The sequence below is a fragment of the Rhinoraja longicauda genome, chromosome 3, assembly GCF_053455715.1.
Source record: "Rhinoraja longicauda isolate Sanriku21f chromosome 3, sRhiLon1.1, whole genome shotgun sequence".
NCBI lineage: Eukaryota > Metazoa > Chordata > Chondrichthyes > Rajiformes > Arhynchobatidae > Rhinoraja > Rhinoraja longicauda.
In genome coordinates this window covers 38,528,261-38,549,717 of record NC_135955.1, presented here as the reverse complement: position 1 = coordinate 38,549,717, position 21,457 = coordinate 38,528,261, and the positions used below count along the sequence as shown (strand labels likewise).

At 43.4% G+C, this 21,457-nt stretch overlaps 1 protein-coding gene across 1 annotated transcript; it reads right to left on the bottom strand.

Moving 5' to 3' along the window:
- Positions 1-1,567: 1,567 nt before the first annotated feature.
- Positions 1,568-20,543, bottom strand: noa1 (nitric oxide associated 1). The gene is made up of 7 exons (XM_078395956.1): positions 19,358-20,543; positions 17,548-17,712; positions 12,747-12,964; positions 9,271-9,402; positions 6,395-6,511; positions 5,084-5,201; positions 1,568-4,609 (listed from the first exon to the last, which is right to left on the bottom strand). The coding sequence occupies exons 1-7, from the start codon at positions 20,508-20,510 to the stop codon at positions 4,380-4,382; spliced, it is 2,133 nt and encodes a 710-aa protein (XP_078252082.1). The 5' UTR covers positions 20,511-20,543; the 3' UTR covers positions 1,568-4,379.
- Positions 20,544-21,457: the final 914 nt, after the last annotated feature.

Genomic DNA, 21,457 nt, shown 5'->3' with positions numbered 1-21,457 from the left:
ATCACAAACCAACACAAAACAAAAAAAAGAAACGTCCATCACAGTGAGTCCTCCAGTCACCTCCTCACTGTGATGGAAGGCCAGAATGTCTTTTCTCTTCCCCTGCCCTCAACATCAAAGCATATCAACATCTCTAATTCCTCGGAAGACAAATGAAATTAGTCAATAATATTCAAATGACTATTGCCACATTCTTTTGCTGCACCATCGAAACATTAAACAACCTTGTTTGGCAGATAGACACAAGATGCTGGAGTAACTCAGTCAAGTTTCGGGTTGAGACCCTTCTTCAGACTGAATCGGGGAAAGGGAAACGAGAGATATAGACACTGATAAAGAGAGATATAGAACAAATGAATGAAAGATATGCAACAAAGTGACGATGACCAAGGAAACGGTCTATTGTTGGCTGTATACAGACAATGAAACTCAAGACGACAGTGAAACTAGTACACCAATTAAGGTGGGGGAGGGACAGAGAGGGGATGCAAGAGTTATTTGAAGTTAGGGAAATCAATATTAATACCACTGGGTTGCAAGCTGCCCAAGCGAAATATGAGGTGTTCCTCAAATTTGCATTTGGCCTCACTCTGACAATGGAGGAGGAACCGTACAGAAAGGTCAGTATGAGAATGGGAAGGAGAGTTAAAGTGTTTGGCAACTGGGAGATCACGTAGGCAAGGCGGACTACGCGAAGGAGTTCAGCGAAACGATCGCCCAGTCTACACTTGGTCTCGCTGATGTGCAAGAGTCCACACGTGGAACAATGGATACAGTAGATGAGGTTAGAGGAGGTGCAAGTGAACCTCTGCCTAACATGAAAGGACTGTCAAGGTCCCTGGATAGAGTCGAGGCTGAAGGTATAAGGACAGGTGTTGCATCACCTGTAGTTGTAGGGGAAGGTAGCTGGGGAGGTGGTGGTTTGGGTGGGAAGAGATGAGTTAACCAAGGAATTGCGGAGGGAATGGTCTGCGGAAAACAGAAAGGGATGAAGATGGGAAGATGTGGGATCCCATTGGATGTGGCGAAACTGTCAGAGGATTACGTGTTGTATGTGATTACTGATGAGATGAAAGGTGAAGACTGGGGGGAAGGGAATTAAGAGTGGAGCTGTGGGGTGCCGAGGAGACACTTGTGAGGGCCTCATCTACGATTGAAAAAGGAAACTGTTCCCGAATGAATGAGGTCATCACGGATGTCCTGGTATGTATCTTGGGCACTGATGCGGTGCAGACAGAGGAATTGGGTGTAGGGGATAGTCTTTGCAGGAGGAAGGGTGAGAAGAAGTGTAGTCTAGATAGTTGTGGGAGTCGGTAGGTTTATTATAAACTACACTTCTTCCCACCTTACCACAGAAGGTTGTGGTGGAAGGACAATATTCAGGCCGGAGGTCCAGTAGTTTCACAGGGATCCATGCTGTTTGCAGGACCTCTGCTGTTTGTGATCTATTTAAATGACTTGGACATAAACGTAGATGGGTTGATCAGCATGTTTACAGTTGACACCAAGATACAGGAATACAGAGCTTTATTTGTCATTCGGTACCGAGGTACCGAACGAAATTACGTTACCAGCAGTCACACAAAAAAAAAGAACCCAAGACACATAACCCCAACACAAACATCCATCACAGTGACTCCAAACACCCCCTCACTGTGATGGAGGCAACAAAACTTCCGCTCTCTTCCCCACGCCCACGGACAGACAGCTCGTCCCCGACCGATTGCTGGGAGTGCGGACTGTGAGGAAAGCGGTCAAAGTATACATTGGGATTATAGATCAGTTGCAGAAATGGGTGAGAAATGCAGATGGAATTTAATCTGAGCAAGTGTGTGATGTTGCACTTTGGGAGGTGAAAAGCAAGAGGGAAAATCTACAATTAATGGCATAACCCTCAAAGGCATTGATGAACAGAGGGATCTGGGGGTCCAAGTCCATAACTAAAAGTGGAAACACAAGCAGATGTTCGTCCTTCGGGTTCGAAGATGACCATGACTTCACTTTCAGTTGGAGGATTGGTGACTGTGGGTCCGGAAGTGACTGGTGAGGCCAATCCGGGCCCGGAAGGCACGCCCACACGTAGGACACAAGTGGATGGCTGCTGCAGTGGAAGTGTAGGTAGCCCGGGCCTTGCGCGCAGTGCGTTTCCTCTGGGCCTCTGCAGTGCGTCTGTTCTCTGCTGCACGGGCTCCTGTGGTGAGCTTGCTACGCCAGGTTGGACGGCCCAGAGCAAGAGAGTCCCAAGTGCTGAGGTTGATGTCCAAGTCTTTGAGGGACACTTTGAGGCAGTCCTTAAACCGTTTCTTCTGTCCTCCTACTGAGCGCTTGCCCTGACACAGTTCTCCGTACAGAAGCTGTTTTGGCAGTCGACTCTCGGGCATTCTGACGACATGGCCTGCCCATCTGGCTTGGGCTTTCCGTAGGAGGGTGTGGACGCTGGGGATTCCGGCCCGTTCCAAGACCTCTGTTTTGGGAATTTTGTCCTGCCACCTGATGTGAAGGAGTCTGCGTAGGCAGCTCAAGTGAAAGTGATTGAGCTGTTTGGCATGTCTGCTGCAGACAGTCCAGGTCTCACTGGCATAGAGAAGAGTGGTGAGTACCACTGCATGGTAGACCTTCAGCTTGGTGGTAAGGCTGAGTCCTCTACGCTCCCAAACATTCTCACGGAGTCGCCTAAAGGCAGCGCTGGCCTTGGCAATCCTGTTGATGACCTCAGCGTCAATGTTCACCACTCGCGAGAGTGTACTACCCAGATAGGTAAAGCTGTCGACTGCCTGTCACAAGCAGATAGAGTGGCAAAGCAGATAGAGTGGTAAAGAAGGCATTCATTGGTCAGGGCATTGAGCACAAGAATCGGAGTCATGATGCAGCTTTATAGGATTTTAGTTAGGCCGCATATGGAGTATTGCTTGCAGGTCTGGTCGCCCCTTTACAGAATACATGTGGAGCCTTTGGAAAGGGTGCAGAGGTTTACCAGAATGATACCTGGATTAGGCGATATTAGCTACAGGGAGAGTTTGGACTGACTTGGTTTGTTTTTTCTGGAACGCCAGAGGTTGTGGGGACACCTGATAGAAGTATATAAAATTGTGAGAAGTACTAGGATAGACAGCCAGAACTTTTTTCCAAGGAAGGGAAAATCAAATACCAGCAGACCCAGCTTTAAGGTGAGAGTTGCAGTTTAAAGATGTGTGTGGCAAATATTCTATCGTAGAGGGTGGTGAGTGCCTGGGACACTGCTGGAGTTGGTGGTTGAGGCAGATGCGATATGGCATTTAGGAAACTTGGATAGGCATATGAATATGCAGGGAATGGAAGGGTGTGAAAAATGTGCAGGCAGGTAAGAGTCAGTCTTGGCATCATGCTCAGTAGACATTGTTGGCCAAAAGACCTGTTTATATGCTATACTATATTATTGGAAAAGGGGATAAGGGAAGAATTTCTCAGCTGATTTAATTTTATACAGCTCAATTGAATAAATGTGGTAACTGAATTACCTTTTATGCCCTTGATTTTGGATCCCTCAGCTAGGTTTAAAATAACTGGCAGAATTAGCATTTTTTAAAAATTGTGCACTGGAAGTTCTAGAATCCACTATGTGAAGGATGTTGGAAGCAGAAATAGTTGTCATTTAAAGTGTTTTGATGCAGCCTGCAAATGTTGGAAACACTTAGCTGGGCAAACAGCTGTGGCAAGAGAAACAGTAAGTATTTTTGGTTAAAGGCCCTTGAGAAATTAATGAACTGAAACGACAACTCCATCTCTCAGCTTTACTAAAAGCTTAGTAAAACCTGTCACAAACCTGGCCCTTTAAAAATGGTGTTACATAGATCATTTTATGATCTCATTGATTGTTATGTACTGGAGATATCATATTCTAAGTTGTAATTTCATTCACCCATGTCTCCCATCACTGCATGGTAGTTGTCTTCTGTCTGCAACAGTGCAAATAGAACAAATGTACCATTGAAGTTGGCATGTTGTAGTTAGAACAAACAAATGTCAACGATTATATTCCTCCAGCCCAAGGGATCCAACGGACATCACTGGCATCAGCTTTAAGGTTGAGACCATGCTGGGAGATCAAACTTCCCCACATCTGATGATTGGGCCTTTATATTTAAATATCTGCACAGTTCTGCTCAGGTCCATTCAAATTTTGATTAGCAGGTCAACATGATTCAGTGCAATCATTTATTCTGAATTCTGTCAAAAGTATACAACTCAGTAATGAAATTTCTTACATAAATCAAGTATAGATAGCACAGGCATTGCTGATAAAGTAATCGGCTTTCTTGCAGAATCGCAGCAAAACAATGTAACTCGCACATTGAAAGTTTAGTCTCTGGGTGCAAATTTAATTTTAGATTCTATGATAGTCACTTTAATAAATCTGCTACATTTGCATTTTTCTTGTGGGTTGTAAAGTTCTGAACAAATGGCAATTGCTTTTTAAGTTTATAGGCTGCACTTTTTCTTTTTCGTTCTCCTTTAACACCGACAATGAATGGCAGGAGTGGTGGCTTCTCAACCATTAAGCCAATTCCAGCAGGAATATAAGCACGAAGGTGAATTCTATCGTTTGAATGAGCAGTCACTGCAATCCAGCCTGAGAAATGCAAACAAAAGATTAGACATTTATTCGAATTCTGCAATAAAGTTAGCAGAGTTCTCTGTATTGTAGTGTATAAGGAAATTCAAAATCACAACGTCGATCTAGAAGCATTTGAGCCTCATGTCCCTTGTAGTCTCAAAACATCCAGCCATTTCAGTTCATCTAGTCAGATTTAAAAATCATGGCAGGAGACATGATTACGGACAATTTACTTTTTTTTTAAGGTGATTGCTTTGTCTACATACATATTTATCTGGTTCAACAAAGAAGGTAACTATTCTAAAAGATTTTTATCAAGGGGAGTAGAACTTTATTTTTTTTATTTTGGCTACAGCACTGTGTGCTCCAATGTATAATATTTATTGTATATTAGTAAGTACTTTTTAAATATGCTACTCTGGTGACCTGAAAAGCATACCAATGCAAATTAGCATTATCTGAAATATGTCCAAATACAATTAAGAGTACCTGCTGAAGAAAATTTAATGTCAGCAACAGCCTCGAGAGTTCCAATTCCATCCAATTCAATGTCCTGAGAAACCAGAGGAGGGAATTTTTTCATTCTTTCCTCGTCACCAATAGGAACCTAGTAGAGATTTTGACACATCAGGCAGTTTAGAAACACTTCAACATTTAGACTTGAGAATTAGTAATGTGGAAGTGCGTTTTAGCATCCTTAGGAGTTCTGCAGCTCCATTGAAATCATCTCTTACTAAATGTGTACCATATTGTACAGATTTTATATTACAGCTATATCTACTGAATCTAACCTGATAAATTGACTTCCTTAAGTAGAGCTCGAGGTTCGGTTGCCAAACAATTCATCCCCTAAACTGGGTCTAATTTCTTAAGCAAATTTCTTATTTCCTTTATACCATTTCACACCACATCATACCAATCTTTCTTCAGCATCAACAACTACAATCATCTCAGGCCACTTCCACATCTAAATCATGGTCTTTGCACAAAACATCAATTTGTACCTTCATTTTGCAAAGATTACGTTTTCAAACTGGGATGATGGGTGGGAAAGGCCATACAAAAAAAAAACAATAGCTGGTCAGCTAGACACAAAACCATTGGATTTCTAAATGCTGTAACAGTGAATTATAGGATCTTTGTTATTTTAGTCCCTTATCCCTCAGGTCCCTTAATATTCCAAAAATTACTGATAATTGTCTAGAATACATTGACAACCGAGCATTTAGGTTTAAGTTTGTTGTCTCTACTGAGGTACAGTGAAAAGCTATTTTGCATGCTATCCAAACAGATCAGATAAACCATACACAAATACAATCAAGTCAAATTCAAATATAAAAGAGCAAAAGTGAAAATACTGAGTACAGAATATAGCTCTCAGCATTGTAACGCATCAGTTCCATAGACAAAGTCCTATGTCCTCAGTGGGGTGGAGGTGAATCAAAAAGTACCGTAGCTTATGGACAGTTCAGAAACCTGATAACAGAGGGGAAGAAGCTATTCCCGAGTGTGGTGGTTCATATTGGTTCACAAAATGTACATAACTGAATAGAATTCTGGTGAAACACAACTTAGTCAATATTTATTTCTGCCTGTGTATTTTCATTGGTTCAGTCATTGGTTCAGTACATGGTTACTGTATCTCATTTTCAAGACAACTAGCATTGTGTCCGATGTATGGGTAAATTACACGGGGCATCTTTGCCATATGTACTAGAAATTGGCCAAAAGTAAAATTACTAATTTAAATTTTGACAGCACACCATACAATATTTTCCTTGATAAATAAATATAACCCACCCCAAGTAGTGTCTTTCCAGCATGACTTTCGTAGATTGAATCTGCTTTTTCAAGGCGTGTTATGTGAACTGGAATTTTGTTGGAAGCCACAACTGAAAACCAGGCTGACTCTTCGCCCTGGAAAGAAATGAAAATGTCTTAAAAGAATGTGTTAAAAAAACACAAAATGCAAATCCAAAACAAAAGCAAAATGTTAGAAACATTCAGCAGATCTGACAGTATCTGTTGAGATACAGCCAAATCAAGGTTCAGTGATGAAAGGGACTCATTTTCCCATTTTAAACGCTGCGTTCCTAACTGTAACCAGAGATTAACATTTTTTTTTACTACAACCACTTCCATTTTCTCTCCAGCAGACTATATCTGTGACACATGATATATATTTTGGTGTGGGATTAACACTTGTCTGGGACACCTCCAGAGTATCTTGGTGTCAACTCAGTCCTTTAGCTCCTTCCACCTGTTTTCCATGGCATTCAAGATGATTTATTGTACTTACTACTTCTAATTATCCAAACATTGTGCCGAGTTGATGTCAACAGTGGCTCAGTTGATGATACGTTTGTCTCCATGTGAAAGACTGTGATCAAATTTTCAACTGAGATCTAAGCACATGGACCTGCACTGAAAACCTAGAGAAGTATTTGTTATGGTACTATTGGAGGAATAGTTACACAAGGATTTAATTAAAAATATTGTCTCATAGGAAGGATGCAATAGATACCATAGTATGGTTTTGAAGGCGACCAAATTTATTTCTGATGCTTTGGTCAAAATGTAGTCACCTAGACCAACCTTTTAAAAAGCAATCCATTTGTGGAAGCACAGTGTATACATATTGGCTACCATATTTCCAACTGACTACACTAATCTTTCACTGGCTGTGAATATAGACATGTAGGAAAATTGCAGGAGACTATTCCCTCAAGGCAATTCAGTCACGGAATCTGATTATGGATGATCATAATTCTACTAACTCCACATATCTTCATGCCTTTTGATTTTAGAAACCCATTTCCCCGAAATCTGTCTCCAACTTAAGTTGGAGTATTCACTAAAACTGCCACCATAGTGCAAATCTTTATAAAAACTAAAGAACTCTTAATAAAGGAGCTCACAGTTTACTTGTAACTTCAGACCAGGATGAAACATTTCTGATACTGAGCAGATATTTCACAAACTTTTCATATTGTAATTTTTCCACAGTTAGTGTAACGTGCACAAAACGCATTGTACATTTGTACAACCTTGTTTATGCATTGACCAATGTGCAGGATTAAATAATAACATGGACAGGAAATCAATCACACAAATGAAGTGAAGGTGGAAGAGTTGGCATTAACGTCACAGGAAACAAGTAAAGAGTAGATTGTCATAACAGGTTGAACACCAATTTTCCGGCACCCTCAGTCCCAGAGCCTTTCTGGATTATCCATTTTTCAGGATCAACAGAGGTCACGTGATAATGAAACGACAATACACCACTCCCACCTCTCTAAAGCACAACGGAGTGCCAGAAACTTAAATAAAACAAATATAGAATGTAAACTGAATGTGAATGGAATGACTTGCTGACTAATCCCCGGCTCCCATCATCTCCATGGCCGTTTAGATCCTTGGTTTCCGACTTCATTTGCGGACTCGCAAAGTGCACCAGCAAGACCTTCTTCACTCGCCACGTGTTCCAGTGACGCACCCATTGTTATGGGTCATGTTGCAGCCCCTTTGTATCGCCTCCCCCTCGGAATCGCTGACATACTCCACTTTGGAAACGGCAGCAGGTGAGAGGGGTGGGAGCTCCGCGGTGACCAACCGCGTCTGTTGTTGTCAGTAGCCTGAAGAAAGCACATCCCGTCAGGGTCTACAAGGTGAATCGCAACAATAGCCGCATGAACGGGTGATGAAGGGCTCACTAGTGCAGACTAGTGGCTTCGGCGCTGCGTTTTAAAGTGAAACGACACAAAGTGCTGGAGTAACTCCACCGACTGAACCAGTATGAGGAAGGGTCCCCATCTGTGTTCTTCAGAGATCATGACCCGCTGATTTAGTCCAGCACTTTGTGCCCTTTCAGTGGGTGAAGAAAGGCTCACTGGTGCACCTTGCGAGTCAGGAGTGGGGTCGGAAGCCAGGCTCTAAATGGCCAGAGACAGCGTGAGCTGGGGATGGGTCGACAGGTCCGTCCACTATATCCGACATGTTATAAGGGGATCATTAAAACAAGGGTTTACTGCATTGTCTTCGCGAAACAATTAGGAGAGATTGAGAGCACAGTTGACTCTTGTAAGGCAGAGGGACATGACCGGAAAGAGCGCTCGCCACTCGCAATGCCAGCTGCGGCTGCTCAGAGAATTTCAACTGAACTCTCTTAATTTTGTCTGGATTATCGTGGTGGGTGGACCATCAATTGCAAGAAAAATTGTTCAACCTGTATATTACCAATTCCAACATGGATCAAAGGACAAGATAGCTCAATTGTAAATTGATTATGCTCTTAAAAAAATCCAATTCTCAGGTTTGGAAATTGAATACTACGTTAATTAAAGTATTTCACTTCAATGTGATTTAAAAATAAATCCTTTTAAAAACACGAATTCATATTTGGGGTTGACTAAGAACTTTAGTATTTGGTATAACAGAAGAACAAACCCATACAGACCCTCACATTCATTTTTAATGGCTCCATTAAAGATGTCTGCAAAAGCTTGAAGTGTCTTGTGCAATTATTCCTCTAAAAGGCATTTATAAATGCCAGGTATTTATTCACAAAATGTTGGAGTAAATCAGGAGAGAAGGAATGGGTGACGTTTTGGGTCGAGACCCTTCTTCAGACTATAAATGCCAGCTATTGTTTAATTGAGATTTCCAATTGAGGTTACCTTTAGAAAGTCAATGCGGCCAAGGGCACCTAAAAACAGCACCATTCCTGGCTGCAGTACATACGTTCGAGGGATGATACCAGAACAAGGCATCACAACCTTCAATTCTTGACTTGTAAGTAGATTTAAAATCTGTAAATGAAATGGAGTTAAGTCAGAGCAGTTTAACTTTTGAGGCAGCTGTGCACTAGATGATCCAATTACTTATTTCTACATCTTTAAAGAATTGTATATTGCCTGCAAGATTCTACTGCAAAAACCCAAGCTAATATATATTTTTTCCACAAGTAATTCATTGACTTTAAAGCTCTTTGGGAAATGCTGAAAAGGTTGATAAGTACAATATTTACCCACCATGTAACCATTGTGTTATAACAAGAATTAAAACAGCCTTTACACTCAGTTGATCACAAAGAGCTTTCGTAAATGGACATTAACAAATTCTCTCTTTAACAAGTTAAACCTTTTATATGGGTGTGCTATAAAGTTTACCTTAAGTTGGAGAATTCAATTGTTCATACTGTTGGGTTGTCAGCTACCCAAGTGGAATATGAGCTGCTGTTCCCCCAGTTTGTGTGTGGACTCACTCTGGCAAATGGAGCTGGTCCAGGACAGAAAGGTCAGGATGCGAATGAGAAGGGAAGTTAAAATGGTTAGCAATTCGGAGTTGCCGCAGGCCTTGGAAAAACGGCCATCAAGTCTGTGCATGGTCTTGGCGAAGTATAGCAGGCCACATTTAGGTGCCCAATACATGAGATTGGAGGAGGTGCACATGAACCGCCGTCTCACTTGGAAGTACTGTCGGGATCCAGATGAAGGTGAGGGAGGAGGTATAGGGACAGGTGTTACATCTCCTGCGGTAGCAGGGGAAAGTACCCACGGAGGGTATGGTCTAGATGGGAAGAGATGAGTGATAAAGGAATTGTGAAGGGAGAATACCAGAAAATGCTGGAGATGGGAAGATGTGACGGGTGGTCAGGACACATTGGAAGTAATGGAAATGTTGGAGGGCAATGTGTGGGTTGTTAGTGGAATGAAAGGCGAGGACTAGGGGAACTTTGTTGCGTCTGAGGGGAGGGAGAGCAGAGCTACACGACACAGAGGAGCCGCATGTCTTGCAATCCATCTATGACCTTTATGAAAGAAAGAGGACATCTCATGTCCTTGAATGGAAAATATCTTGGGAGCAGATGCTAGGGAGACGGATGAATTGACAATAGGGGATAGCATCTTTGCAAGAGGCATGGTGGGCAGAAGTGTACATAGAACAGTGCAGCACAGGAACGGGCCCTTCGGTCCACAATGCTTGTGTTGAATATATTGCCAGCTGAACTGTAGTCCAGATAACTGTGGGAATTGGTAGGTTTGTAGTCGATGTCAGTCGATAGTCTGTCCCCTGTCTGGAACAAAGACTGCTCAGCATAACAGACAAAAAAAATAGGCATAGCCGAGGTAATGCAAGTGCTCATGGCTACACCTTCAAGTTCAAGGTGTAGCCATCAGCACTTGCATTGCCTCGGCTATGCCTATTCTTTTGTCTGTTACGCTGAGCAGTCTTTGTTCCAGAGAAAGTGAGAGGAGTTGAAAGAGAAGTTGTTGAGGGTGAGCACAAGTTCTGCCAAGCAGAGGAGTGTTAGTAGAGGAAAATTGATTGGGTCTCTATTTGAGAAAAAAAGAGGGACTTAAGATCTTCCTGGTGGGGGATGGGGGTCCAGAGGGAATGGACATTCATGGTAAATATGATGCAACGGAGTCCTAGAACTTGACAGTTGTTGAAGATTTTAAGGGCATGTGATATATCTCAAATGTAGGTTGGAAGGGACTGGACGGGGCAATAGGATGGTATCAAGGTATGTAGAGATGTATTCCGCCTTTGTTTTTGTTTCATTCATGACAAATCATTTCCGATTTAAAAGGATGATTAGCCAATTTATTTACAAACCATTACCGTGACTGTCTAAGATTTGTTGTTGATCTTCAGAAGTGCTATCTCTTTTGCCCTTTCCCTATTTGATTCATCTCAAAAGAGAGCACAGTTCACCCACACCAGTTTGCCTACAGAGCAAATAGGTCTACAGGGGATGCCATCGACACTGCTCTTCACACTGCACTGACCCACCTTGAACACCAGGGGAGCTATGTGAGGATGCTCTTCCTCGACTTCAGCTCTGCCTTTAACACGGTCATCCCGAGCAGACTGGTCACCAAACTTTCCGACCTTGGATTTTCCCAAACCATCTGCCAATGGATCAAGGACTTCCTGACCAACCGCCCCCAGACCGTCAAAATAGGCCCTCACCTCTCCTCCACCATTACACTGAGCACCGGCTCACCACAGGGCTGTGTGTTGAGCCCCATCCTTTACTCCCTCTACACTCACGACTGCGCCCCCACCCATCCCACCAACACCATCATCAAGTTCGCGGATGACACGACTGTGGTTGGACTCATCTCAGAAGGAGATGAGACAGCCTATAGGGATGAAATCCAAAGGCTGGCAGCATGGTGTTCAGTGAACAATCTGGTCCTGAACTCCTCCAAAACAAAGGAACTTATAATTGACTTTAGAAAAACCAGTGGAGATTACGACCCACTCTACATCAATGGGGTCTGTGTGGAAAGGGTACCAGCTTTCAGGTTCCTGGGTACGCACATCGCAGAGGATCTTACCTGGTCTACCAACACCATCACCACAGTAAAGAAGGCACAGCAGAGACTCCACTTCCTGAGGATCCTCAGGAAAACCAACCTGCAGGAGAAGCTCATGTTGTCCTTCTATCGCTGCTCCATCGAGAGTGTGCTGGCATACTGTATAACCACATGGTATGCCAGCTGCTCAGAAAAGGACAGGAAGGCCCTTCAGAGGGTCATCACGACGGCCCAGAAGATCATCGGCTGCTCACTGCCCTCCCTGGAGCACCTGTTCAGCCTACGCTGCCTCAGTAGAGCAGGCAAAATAATAAAAGATCCATCCCACCCCGGCCACCGTCTGTTTGTTCATCTGCCCTCTGGTCGACGTTTCAGGTCGATCAAATCCCGAACAAACAGACTTAAGAACAGTTTTTACCCCAGGGCCATACGAGAACTGAACACTACCTTTGCACTAGGCAACACCGTTAAAAAATCTTGTACTTAATATAATTGTATTTAATTGTATTTATGTATTTATTTGTTTTTGCATTTATTGCATATATGTTTGTACGCACCGTCAGGATTGGCTATTTTTTTAATTTCGTTGTACTCGTTGCAATGACAATAAATGAATATTATTATTATTATTATTATTATTAAGACTAAGCATCCAAAATATTATCTATAGATGATGTTTCCAATCATTATATTTTGCTTTTTTAAGTGCCTTTCAAGAAATAAAATAGGCTCAACACTTTTGCATAACAATGATGGTAATATGAATATAAAATTATATAATTATAAATTATAGAATTATAGAGTTCTCAATTTATAGTTCTACTTACACAATCTTGTTTCATAATGCCAGGTGTATCATAAAACCAACGAGCATCTTTTATTTCATTGTATGTGAATTCCACTAGGTCTTGGGTGTTCCAGACATTTTCTTGATTAACATCTTCGGGTTCTGGACTGAGGGCAAGTTCATCTGGATCCCATTCAATGATCCCATTGTTGCACTCTTTACCGACTGTAGTATTACGAAATGTTCTGCCAACTCTACCTTTAAAGACATTGAACCAAGGGAACAATTTGATGAAAAAAAAATAGCTACTGGTAGACAGCAAATGAGGCAGCATCTGCAGAGATAACAACAATCTTGTATGGCATGGAAGGCTAAATGAACTGACCACAACCTGCTTAAAAACAGTAGACTGATGTTAGATTGTGATCTTGGTCCCTCAATAGACAGATGGATTAAAAAATTAAAGAGAAAGAAATAAAAAGATGTGAGTGGCTGAGAGCACCAATGGGCAGCAACTCAGCAGATGTCATAGAACGATGAAGATTGCAGATGCATATCTATCGACAAAATAAATAAATCACTACACAAAATGTTAACTCCTCCCACTGAATGCAAACAAAGAGATTATAGGAAAAGGCAATTGAAAAACAGCAATGAAGAACAAATCCTAACATAGGTAAAACAGGCTGAATTATTTCATCTGAAAAATTAACAAATTAAATAATAAAGCTTTGCTTCAGAAATTGCAATTCTTTTCACACAAAAACATTTGAAAAAAAGAATGAAATTAACCGAGGTCTGTGTACCCCAAACCCTTATAGTACAAAGTCCAACAAATCAAGTAAAGAAATCGCCAGAAAAGCAAAACATCTCAAATCAGGGCTATTAATACTGGTAAATATATTGTTCTAATATTGAGATCCAGAAAAGATAGAAATTCATCCAAGTAATCTACGACTGCCAATCTACTCTGCTGTTTAAAATGCTCACTAATTTGAAGACTTTTTATTGTTCCCCTTAACTGTTTAACTTTATAATTAAGTTTGCAGAGTATTGCTAAAGTGAGACTGTTAGAAACTGCTGACTCCTTGAAAAGAACAGTCTGCGAACTGAAGTTATTTGAGCCCAGGGACCCAGACAGTCTATGAACTCAGATTATGCGAGACCAGCTGCCCTGAACTGAAAAAAATTAACCGAGGTCTGTGTACCCCAAACCCTTATTTGGATAAGGTAATGAGATAATACCAAATGCCCCCCTGGGATCAGGACCAATAAAGAAGGGATATAGACAATAGACAATAGGTGCAGGAGTAGGCCATTCAGCCCTTCGAGCCAGCACCGCCATTCAATGCGATCATGGCTGATCACTCTCAATCAGTACCCCGTTCCTGCCTTCTCCCCATACCCCCTCACTCCGCTATCCTTAAGAGCTCTATCCAGCTCTCTCTTGAAAGCATCCAACGAACTGGCTTCCACTGCCTTCTGAGGCAGAGAATTCCACACCTTCACCACTCTCTGACTGAAAAAGTTCTTCCTCATCTCCGTTCTAAATGGCCTACCCCTTATTCTTAAACTGTGGCCCCTTGTTATCATATCATATATCATATACATACAGCTGGAAACAGGCCTTTTCGGCCCTCCAAGTCCGTGCCGCCCAGTGATCCCCGTACATTAACACTATCCTACACCCACTAGGGACAATTTTTACATTTACCCAGCCAATTAACCTACATACCTGTACGTCTTTGGAGTGTGGGAGGAAACCGAAGACCTTGGAGTAAACCCACGCAGGTCATGGGGAGAACGTACAAACTCCTTACAGTGCAGCACCCGTAGTCAGGATCGAACCTGAGTCTCCGGCGCTGCATTCGCTGTAAAGCAGCAACTCTACCGCTGCGCTACCGTGCCGCCCATATGTTCTGGACTCCCCCAACATTGGGAACATGTTTCCTGCCTCTAATGTGTCCAATCCCCTAATTATCTTATATGTTTCAATAAGATCCCCCCTCCTCCTTCTAAATTCCAGTGTATACAAGTCTAATTGCTCCAGCCTTTCAACATACGACAGTCCCGCCATTCCGGGAATCAACCTAGTGAACCTACGCTGCACGCCCTCAATAGCAAGAATATCCTTCCTCAAATTTGGAGACCAAAACTGCACACAGTACTCCAGGTGCGGTCTCACCAGGGCCCGGTACAACTGTAGAAGGACCTCTTTGCTCCTATACTCAACTCCTCTTGTTACGAAGGCCAACATTCCATTGGCTTTCTTCACTGCCTGCTGTACCTGCATGCTTCCTTTCAGTGACTGATGCACTAGGACACCCAGATCTCGTTGAACATCCCCTCTTCCTAACATGACACCATTCAGATAATAATCTGCCTTTCTATTCTTACTTCCAAAATGAATAACCTCACACTTATCTACATTAAACTGCATCTGCCATGTATCCGCCCACTCACACAACCTATCCAAGTCACCCTGCAGCCTTATTGCATCTTCCTCACAATTCACACTACCCCCCAGCTTAGTATCATCTGCAAATTTGCTAATGGTACTTTTAATCCCTTCATCTAAGTCATTAATGTATATCGTAAATAGCTGGGGTCCCAGCACCGAACCTTGCGGTACCCAACTGGTCACTGCCTGCCATTCCGAAAGGGGCCCATTTATCCCCACTCTTTGCTTTCTGTCTGTCAACCAATTTTCTATCCATGTCAGTACCCTACCCCCAATACCATGTGCTCTAATTTTGCCCACTAATCTCCTATGTGGGACCTTGTCGAAGGCTTTCTGAAAGTCGAGGTACACCACATCCACTGACTCTCCCCTGTCAATTTTCCTAGTTACATCCTCAAAAAATTCCAGTAGATTTGTCAAGCATGATTTCCCCCGTAAATCCATGCTGACTCGGAATGATCCTGTTACTGCTATCCAAATGCTCAGCAATTTCGTCTTTTATAATCGACTCCAGCATCTTCCCCACCACTGATGTCAGACTAACTGGTCTATAATTACCCGTTTTCTCTCTCCCTCCTTTCTTAAAAAGTGGGATAACATTTGCTAGCCTCCAATCCACAGGAACTGATCCTGAATCTATAGAACATTGAAAAATGATCTCCAATGCTTCCACTATTTCTAGAGCCACCTCCTTAAGTACCCTGGGATGCAGACCATCAGGCCCTGGGGATTTATCAGCCTTCAGTCCCATCAGTCTACCCAAAACCATTTCCTGCCTAATGTGGATTTCCTTCAGTTCCTCCATCACCCTAGGTTCTCCGGCCCCTAGAACATTTGGGAGATTGTGTGTATCCTCCTCAGTAAACACAGATCCAAAGTAACGGTTTAACTCGTCTGCCATTTCTTTGTTCCCCATAATAAATTCCCCTGCTTCTGTCTTCAAGGGACCCACATTTGCCTTGACTATTTTTTTCCTCTTCACGTACCTAAAAAAACTTTTGCTATCCTCCTTTATATTATTGGCTAGTTTACCCTCGTACCTCATCTTTTCTCCCCGTATTGCCTTTTTAGTTAACTTTTGTTGCTCTTTAAAAGAGTCCCAATCCTCTGTCTTCCCACTCTTCTTTGCTATGTTATACTTCCTCTCCTTAATTTTTATGCTGTCCTTGACTTCCCTCGTCAGCCACAGGTGTCTCTTACTCCCCTTAGAGTCTTTCCGCCTCTTTGGGATAAATTGATCCTGCAACCTCTGCATTATTCCCAGGAATACCTGCCATTGCTGTTCTACCGTCTTCCCTGCTAGGGCCACCTTCCAGTCAATTTTGGCCAGCTCCTGCCTCATGCCTCTGTAATCCCCTTTGCTATACTGTAATACCGACACTTCCGATTTTCCCTTCTGCCTTTCCATTTGCAGAGTAAAACTTATCATGTTGTGATCACTGCCTCCTAATGGCTCTTTTACCTCTAGTCCCCTTATCAGATCAGGATCATTACACAACACTAAATCCAGAATTGCCTTCTCCCTGGTAGGCTCCAGTACAAGCTGTTCTAAGAATCCATCTCGAAGGCATTCTACAAACTGGATATGACCCAGGTGATTGTGTTTAAGCCAATGGGAAATAGACCAGAGTCAAATTATTTGTATAGATAAAGTAAGCTTGCACAGTGGTGCTTTTTGGATTTTTAGTTTGTCTTGGATTGCTCCTTTTGTCTGAAGGTGCAACAACTATGAGCCGTGAATAAAGAAGCTTTGAACCCTACTCTGAAAATCCTTGGAAAAAAAAGGTAAGTTCTAACAATCACTAATTTATTGGAGACCAATAGAATTTTCAACTTAAGTGGATCAATCCAACAATAGAAAAGTACAAGTGATAACTGGTTTTGTATGTTATTCCTCTACCTTTGGAGATTTATTCATGTGGTACTACAACAAACAAAATTTATCATATAAGGCCAGGAAGGTTTAAAATCAAATTTATCTCATGTGGTGCTTTGTAAAAACAAGTACAGGTGCTCCTCAACTTACGATGGGGTTACGTTCCGATAAACCCATTGTAAACCGAAAATATTGTACGTCGAAATGCATTTGATACACCTGATCACGTGGCCGGAAGCGAGCTGTGGCTCGCTGCCATTGCCCAGCGTTTGCACCATTGTAAAGTCAAAATATTGTAAGTCGAAGCATCGTAAGTCGGGGAGCATTTGTACCATATTGTCGGTGTGGGCTAGTTGGGTGTTGGTGTGGGCAAGTTGGGCCCAGAGCCAGTTTCCATACAGTATATATGACTATAATGTATCGGGAAGCAATACATTCTTGAACACCCAGCAGTCCAGAATTATCAAGTTGTCTCAGATATTTGAACAAACAAAAAATTGTTACCAATCAAGTAACCATGTTTCTTCAGTTGCTGAAGGTTTTTCAACTCTTCCTCAATAAGGTCATCTTCAGTCTGCGACTTATCCGCTTTTAGTCTCTCCAATCTTTGAAACATTCTATTTGGTGTGGGATTTATAATTGGAAACTTAAGGAGATTCAACGTAGTTCCTGTTAAACAAATAAAATTGAATAAATCAAAGTCCAATTAAAAAAAACTTTTACCAATTTCTCTGAAAAGTGGCAGATTTCACAAAATATTTCTGACAGATAGTTGAATTTGCAGGGCACTGTGAACACAATGCATTTGTACACTTTTGCTCACATATGAGCATTATATCGCACTAAATAATAAAATGGATAGGGAAAGCAGTAAAGCAAATGAAGTGAGGGTGGATATGTTACAGGGAAAATACTCTTTATAAAGCTTTTCAAAGCAATGTGAATTAGTAAATTAGACGAGCTTAAGGAATACATTATAACAGGGGTACAGCATTGATAGTAGCTGTTTCCAAAGAGCATAAGATGTGTACAATGACATATAGTTCATGAATGTATCCAAGTATGGTTGTGCAACTTGTCAAGTACAAGGAGCCTATGGAGGACAGCAAGGTCAAGAGTTGGGGACATAGGGATTTGTCTCATTCTAGACATAGTAATTTGTAGAGAATGGATCTGAGAAGCTAGTTAAGGAGAACAGGATATGCCAAATGCAATAGTCCCTACCTAGTGGACAAAAGTATTTAATGACTCATAAATCTCAGCCAAGGCACCTGCAATTTCCTCTCTAGCTTCCCAGTGTCCTTGGATATATCCGAGTCCCCATCTCCTCACCTCCCATCCTTCGGGTTCCCTTATCCTCACTGAATGTGAAAGATCAGCCACGATTTTCTTGACAAGCTAAGCAGATTCAAAGGGCCAAATGCTGCATCTAATTTCATGCAATTAGATTTAGTAAACAATATTATTGTTTAATACTAGGGGAACTGAATACAAAATTGGACACATTATGCTTCAAATACAGGCAATATTGTGAATTAGGAATACTATATCATGTGTAAGAAGGAACTGCAGATGCTGGTTTAAATCGAAGATAGACACAAAAAGCTGGAGTAATTCAGGAAGGCAGCATCTCTGGAGAGAAGGAATGGGTGGCGTTTCCGGTCGAAATCCTTCTTCAGACTATATCATGTCTTTTTATCTAAGGAAAAAAATAATATTTTGAAAGTAGTTCATTTTGGTTTAATAGGTTAATACTTGAAATGGGCTCATTTTCCAAGGGACATCATGGTTATCTGAAACGCTATCAGATCAGGTAGTAGAACCAGATACAATTATCAAGACAAGGCATAGAATCCAGTCCTAGTGCAGGAGAATGGGATTAGTGTACATGGGCAAAACGGTCAGCATGGTCATGGTGGGCTGTGTTATACAACTCAATGACTGAACTGTTTATGATTCCTTTGCTTTATTATCGGTTCCAATATTGCTTTCTATTGCCGGACCCTACCGACCCTCTTGATTGTTGTTGTCATACAGGGATTCTCCTTTTCGACCGCGCTTCTTTCATCACCTCTCCGGGCATCAAAAGTTGAATGAGTTCTAAATAAGTCTATTGTGCTTTTGTGTCATTGGCCTGAATCTTTCAGGGTTTCTCGCCATAGAAATGTTGCCAAACCCTCTAAATTACTTCCAGACCGTTCTTTTAATGAAGGGCCTCGTCACCTATTCGTTTTCTCCAGAGATGCTACCTGACCCGCTGAGTTACTCCAACATTTCGTACCGATCTTCTTTAAATTATGGCTGCTCAACTTACCCGGCCAGCGGGACACTGTTGCTCTCTGGATGACATCGGGGGCTTTGGATTTACAGTAATCCGATTGGAGAAGGGTGTTGAAGAGGGTTGACTTGCCCACATTGGTGCCGCCCACCAGGTAGACGTCGCCCTTGTAGCGCCAGGTGCTCTGTAAATGGGAGATGAGTTTCTCTATGCCAAAGCCGGTCTTGGCACTGATGAGGTGCACGTCTCCCCCACTGCAGGGCTCGGTCCACAGGCCTGCTTGGCTGCACAGCTCTAACACCCGGCGCCGGAGTCGCTGCAGGTAGCGGGGGTGGTCTGCAGGGATCAGGTCAATCTTGTTGGCCAACACCAGCACAGTATTGCGCTGTCCCAACAGAGGCACTAAGCTGGGGATCAGTTCACCGCCGCCGCTCAGGTCAATAAGGTCGAGCATGTAAAGCACCAAGGCCTTGTGCCGGGCGATGCTCCCCACAAGCCCCTGGTACTCGGCCAGCGGCACCTGCACCTCCAGAGCCTTCTGGTGGTGGATGAGGAGGAAGCAGCGCTGGCAGATGGCGCGCCGCAGCGCCCCGGGGCCGGCCTTGCTCAGCTGCTTGAACTTCTCGCTGGGCAGAAAGCCGGGCAGCGAGGGCTCGGCGCAGTGCAGCAGCGCGCCGCAGCCTGAACACGGGCAGTCGCTGGCCGGCTCCAGCGGGTCGGCAGTGCCGAACACCCGGTGCTCCCCACGCTCGCCATCTGCCGTCGTCTCCTCGCCTCCGGCCAGGCGCCGCCGCCGCTTCTTCCTGGACGGGAGTTCGGGCGCAGGGAAGCCGGGATCGGTCACCAGCGGCTCGGCTCCCCGCACCGCCCGTGTGGCCTCGGCTCCCCGTGCCGGCCTCAGCGCCTCCATGGCGTGCAGCTGGCGGCGCAGGGCGCCGAGTGCGGCGGAAGCCTGGTCGCAGGCCACCGGGGCCGCCTGGGCGCTGAGCGCCCGCTGCTGGGCCATGATCTCCGCCGCCGCCTCCGCTTCCTCGTCCTCCGGTGCGGCCGCGTACTCCACGAACGCCATCTCCTCGGGCTTGCCCGGCTCCACGGCCGTGTAACTGGTGCCGGCCGCCCCCCGGGCCGGAGGTCGGGTCGGCGCCGCCAGCGCGCGCCACAGCAACCAACGGACAACCGCGCGCGCCATCGCCGCCCGGGAGCCGTTGGCGCACGCGCAGACCCTCCCCAGCGCGCAGCCAAGGCCACTCGGCCCCTCCTCTCCTGCATTAAACCCCGATGCAGATCTAGGCAGCCGCCATCCCTGCTTCGAAAGAGCTGAAGTAACTGCAGCAGGCATCTCAAAGCGCCGGTACATTGATGAGAGATAAGAATTGAAGATGTTGGTGTACACAGAAAAGATACCGAGTGCTGGAGCAACTCAGCAGGTCAGGCAGCATCTTTGGAGAACATGGATAGCTGATGGTTCGGGTCGAGACCCTTTAGAAGGATTGTGTGAAGGGAAGAAGAGCTACTATATTGTTAATTTCTTTGAGATCCTCTTTCCTTTTAGATGTGTTCTTTATTATTTCCAATAATTTCTTCTGCGAAAAGAAAGTTAAAACATGCCTATTTACTTATGTTTGTGACATTAATGCTCAAGCTGGCTACATATCTTCTGCTTCTTGTGTCAATTCTATCTTCTTGATCACCATACTTGCCTCACTCATAGTCATGACAAATTAATAGTATAGGCTTATGGGATGTAATTGTCTCCTGGAATAAGTTACTCAGTAACTTTCATTCTTCCTGAAGTAAATCTCAGACAGCTCTGAAATTCTTCAAGCTGCAGACTCTTGCTGCAGATGTGGTGATAAGGGTCACAATGGTTTCAGTCAGTTTCCACTACAGTTTCAACACATCACCTGACCTGACACGATTGTCATCAAATACTCATGTAACAATTTTCATCTTTTGATTTATTTGATCATTTGTTTATTTATTCATCCAGTTGGCCTTCCAATGCACCATTTCATCTGTCCATCTAATCTATCTATCTGTCCGTATTAAACAAAGTTTAAAAATAAAATAAAATCATATCTTATGCACAAGTTCCACTCCATTGATATTGTACCAGCAGGACCCATGATGGCAACT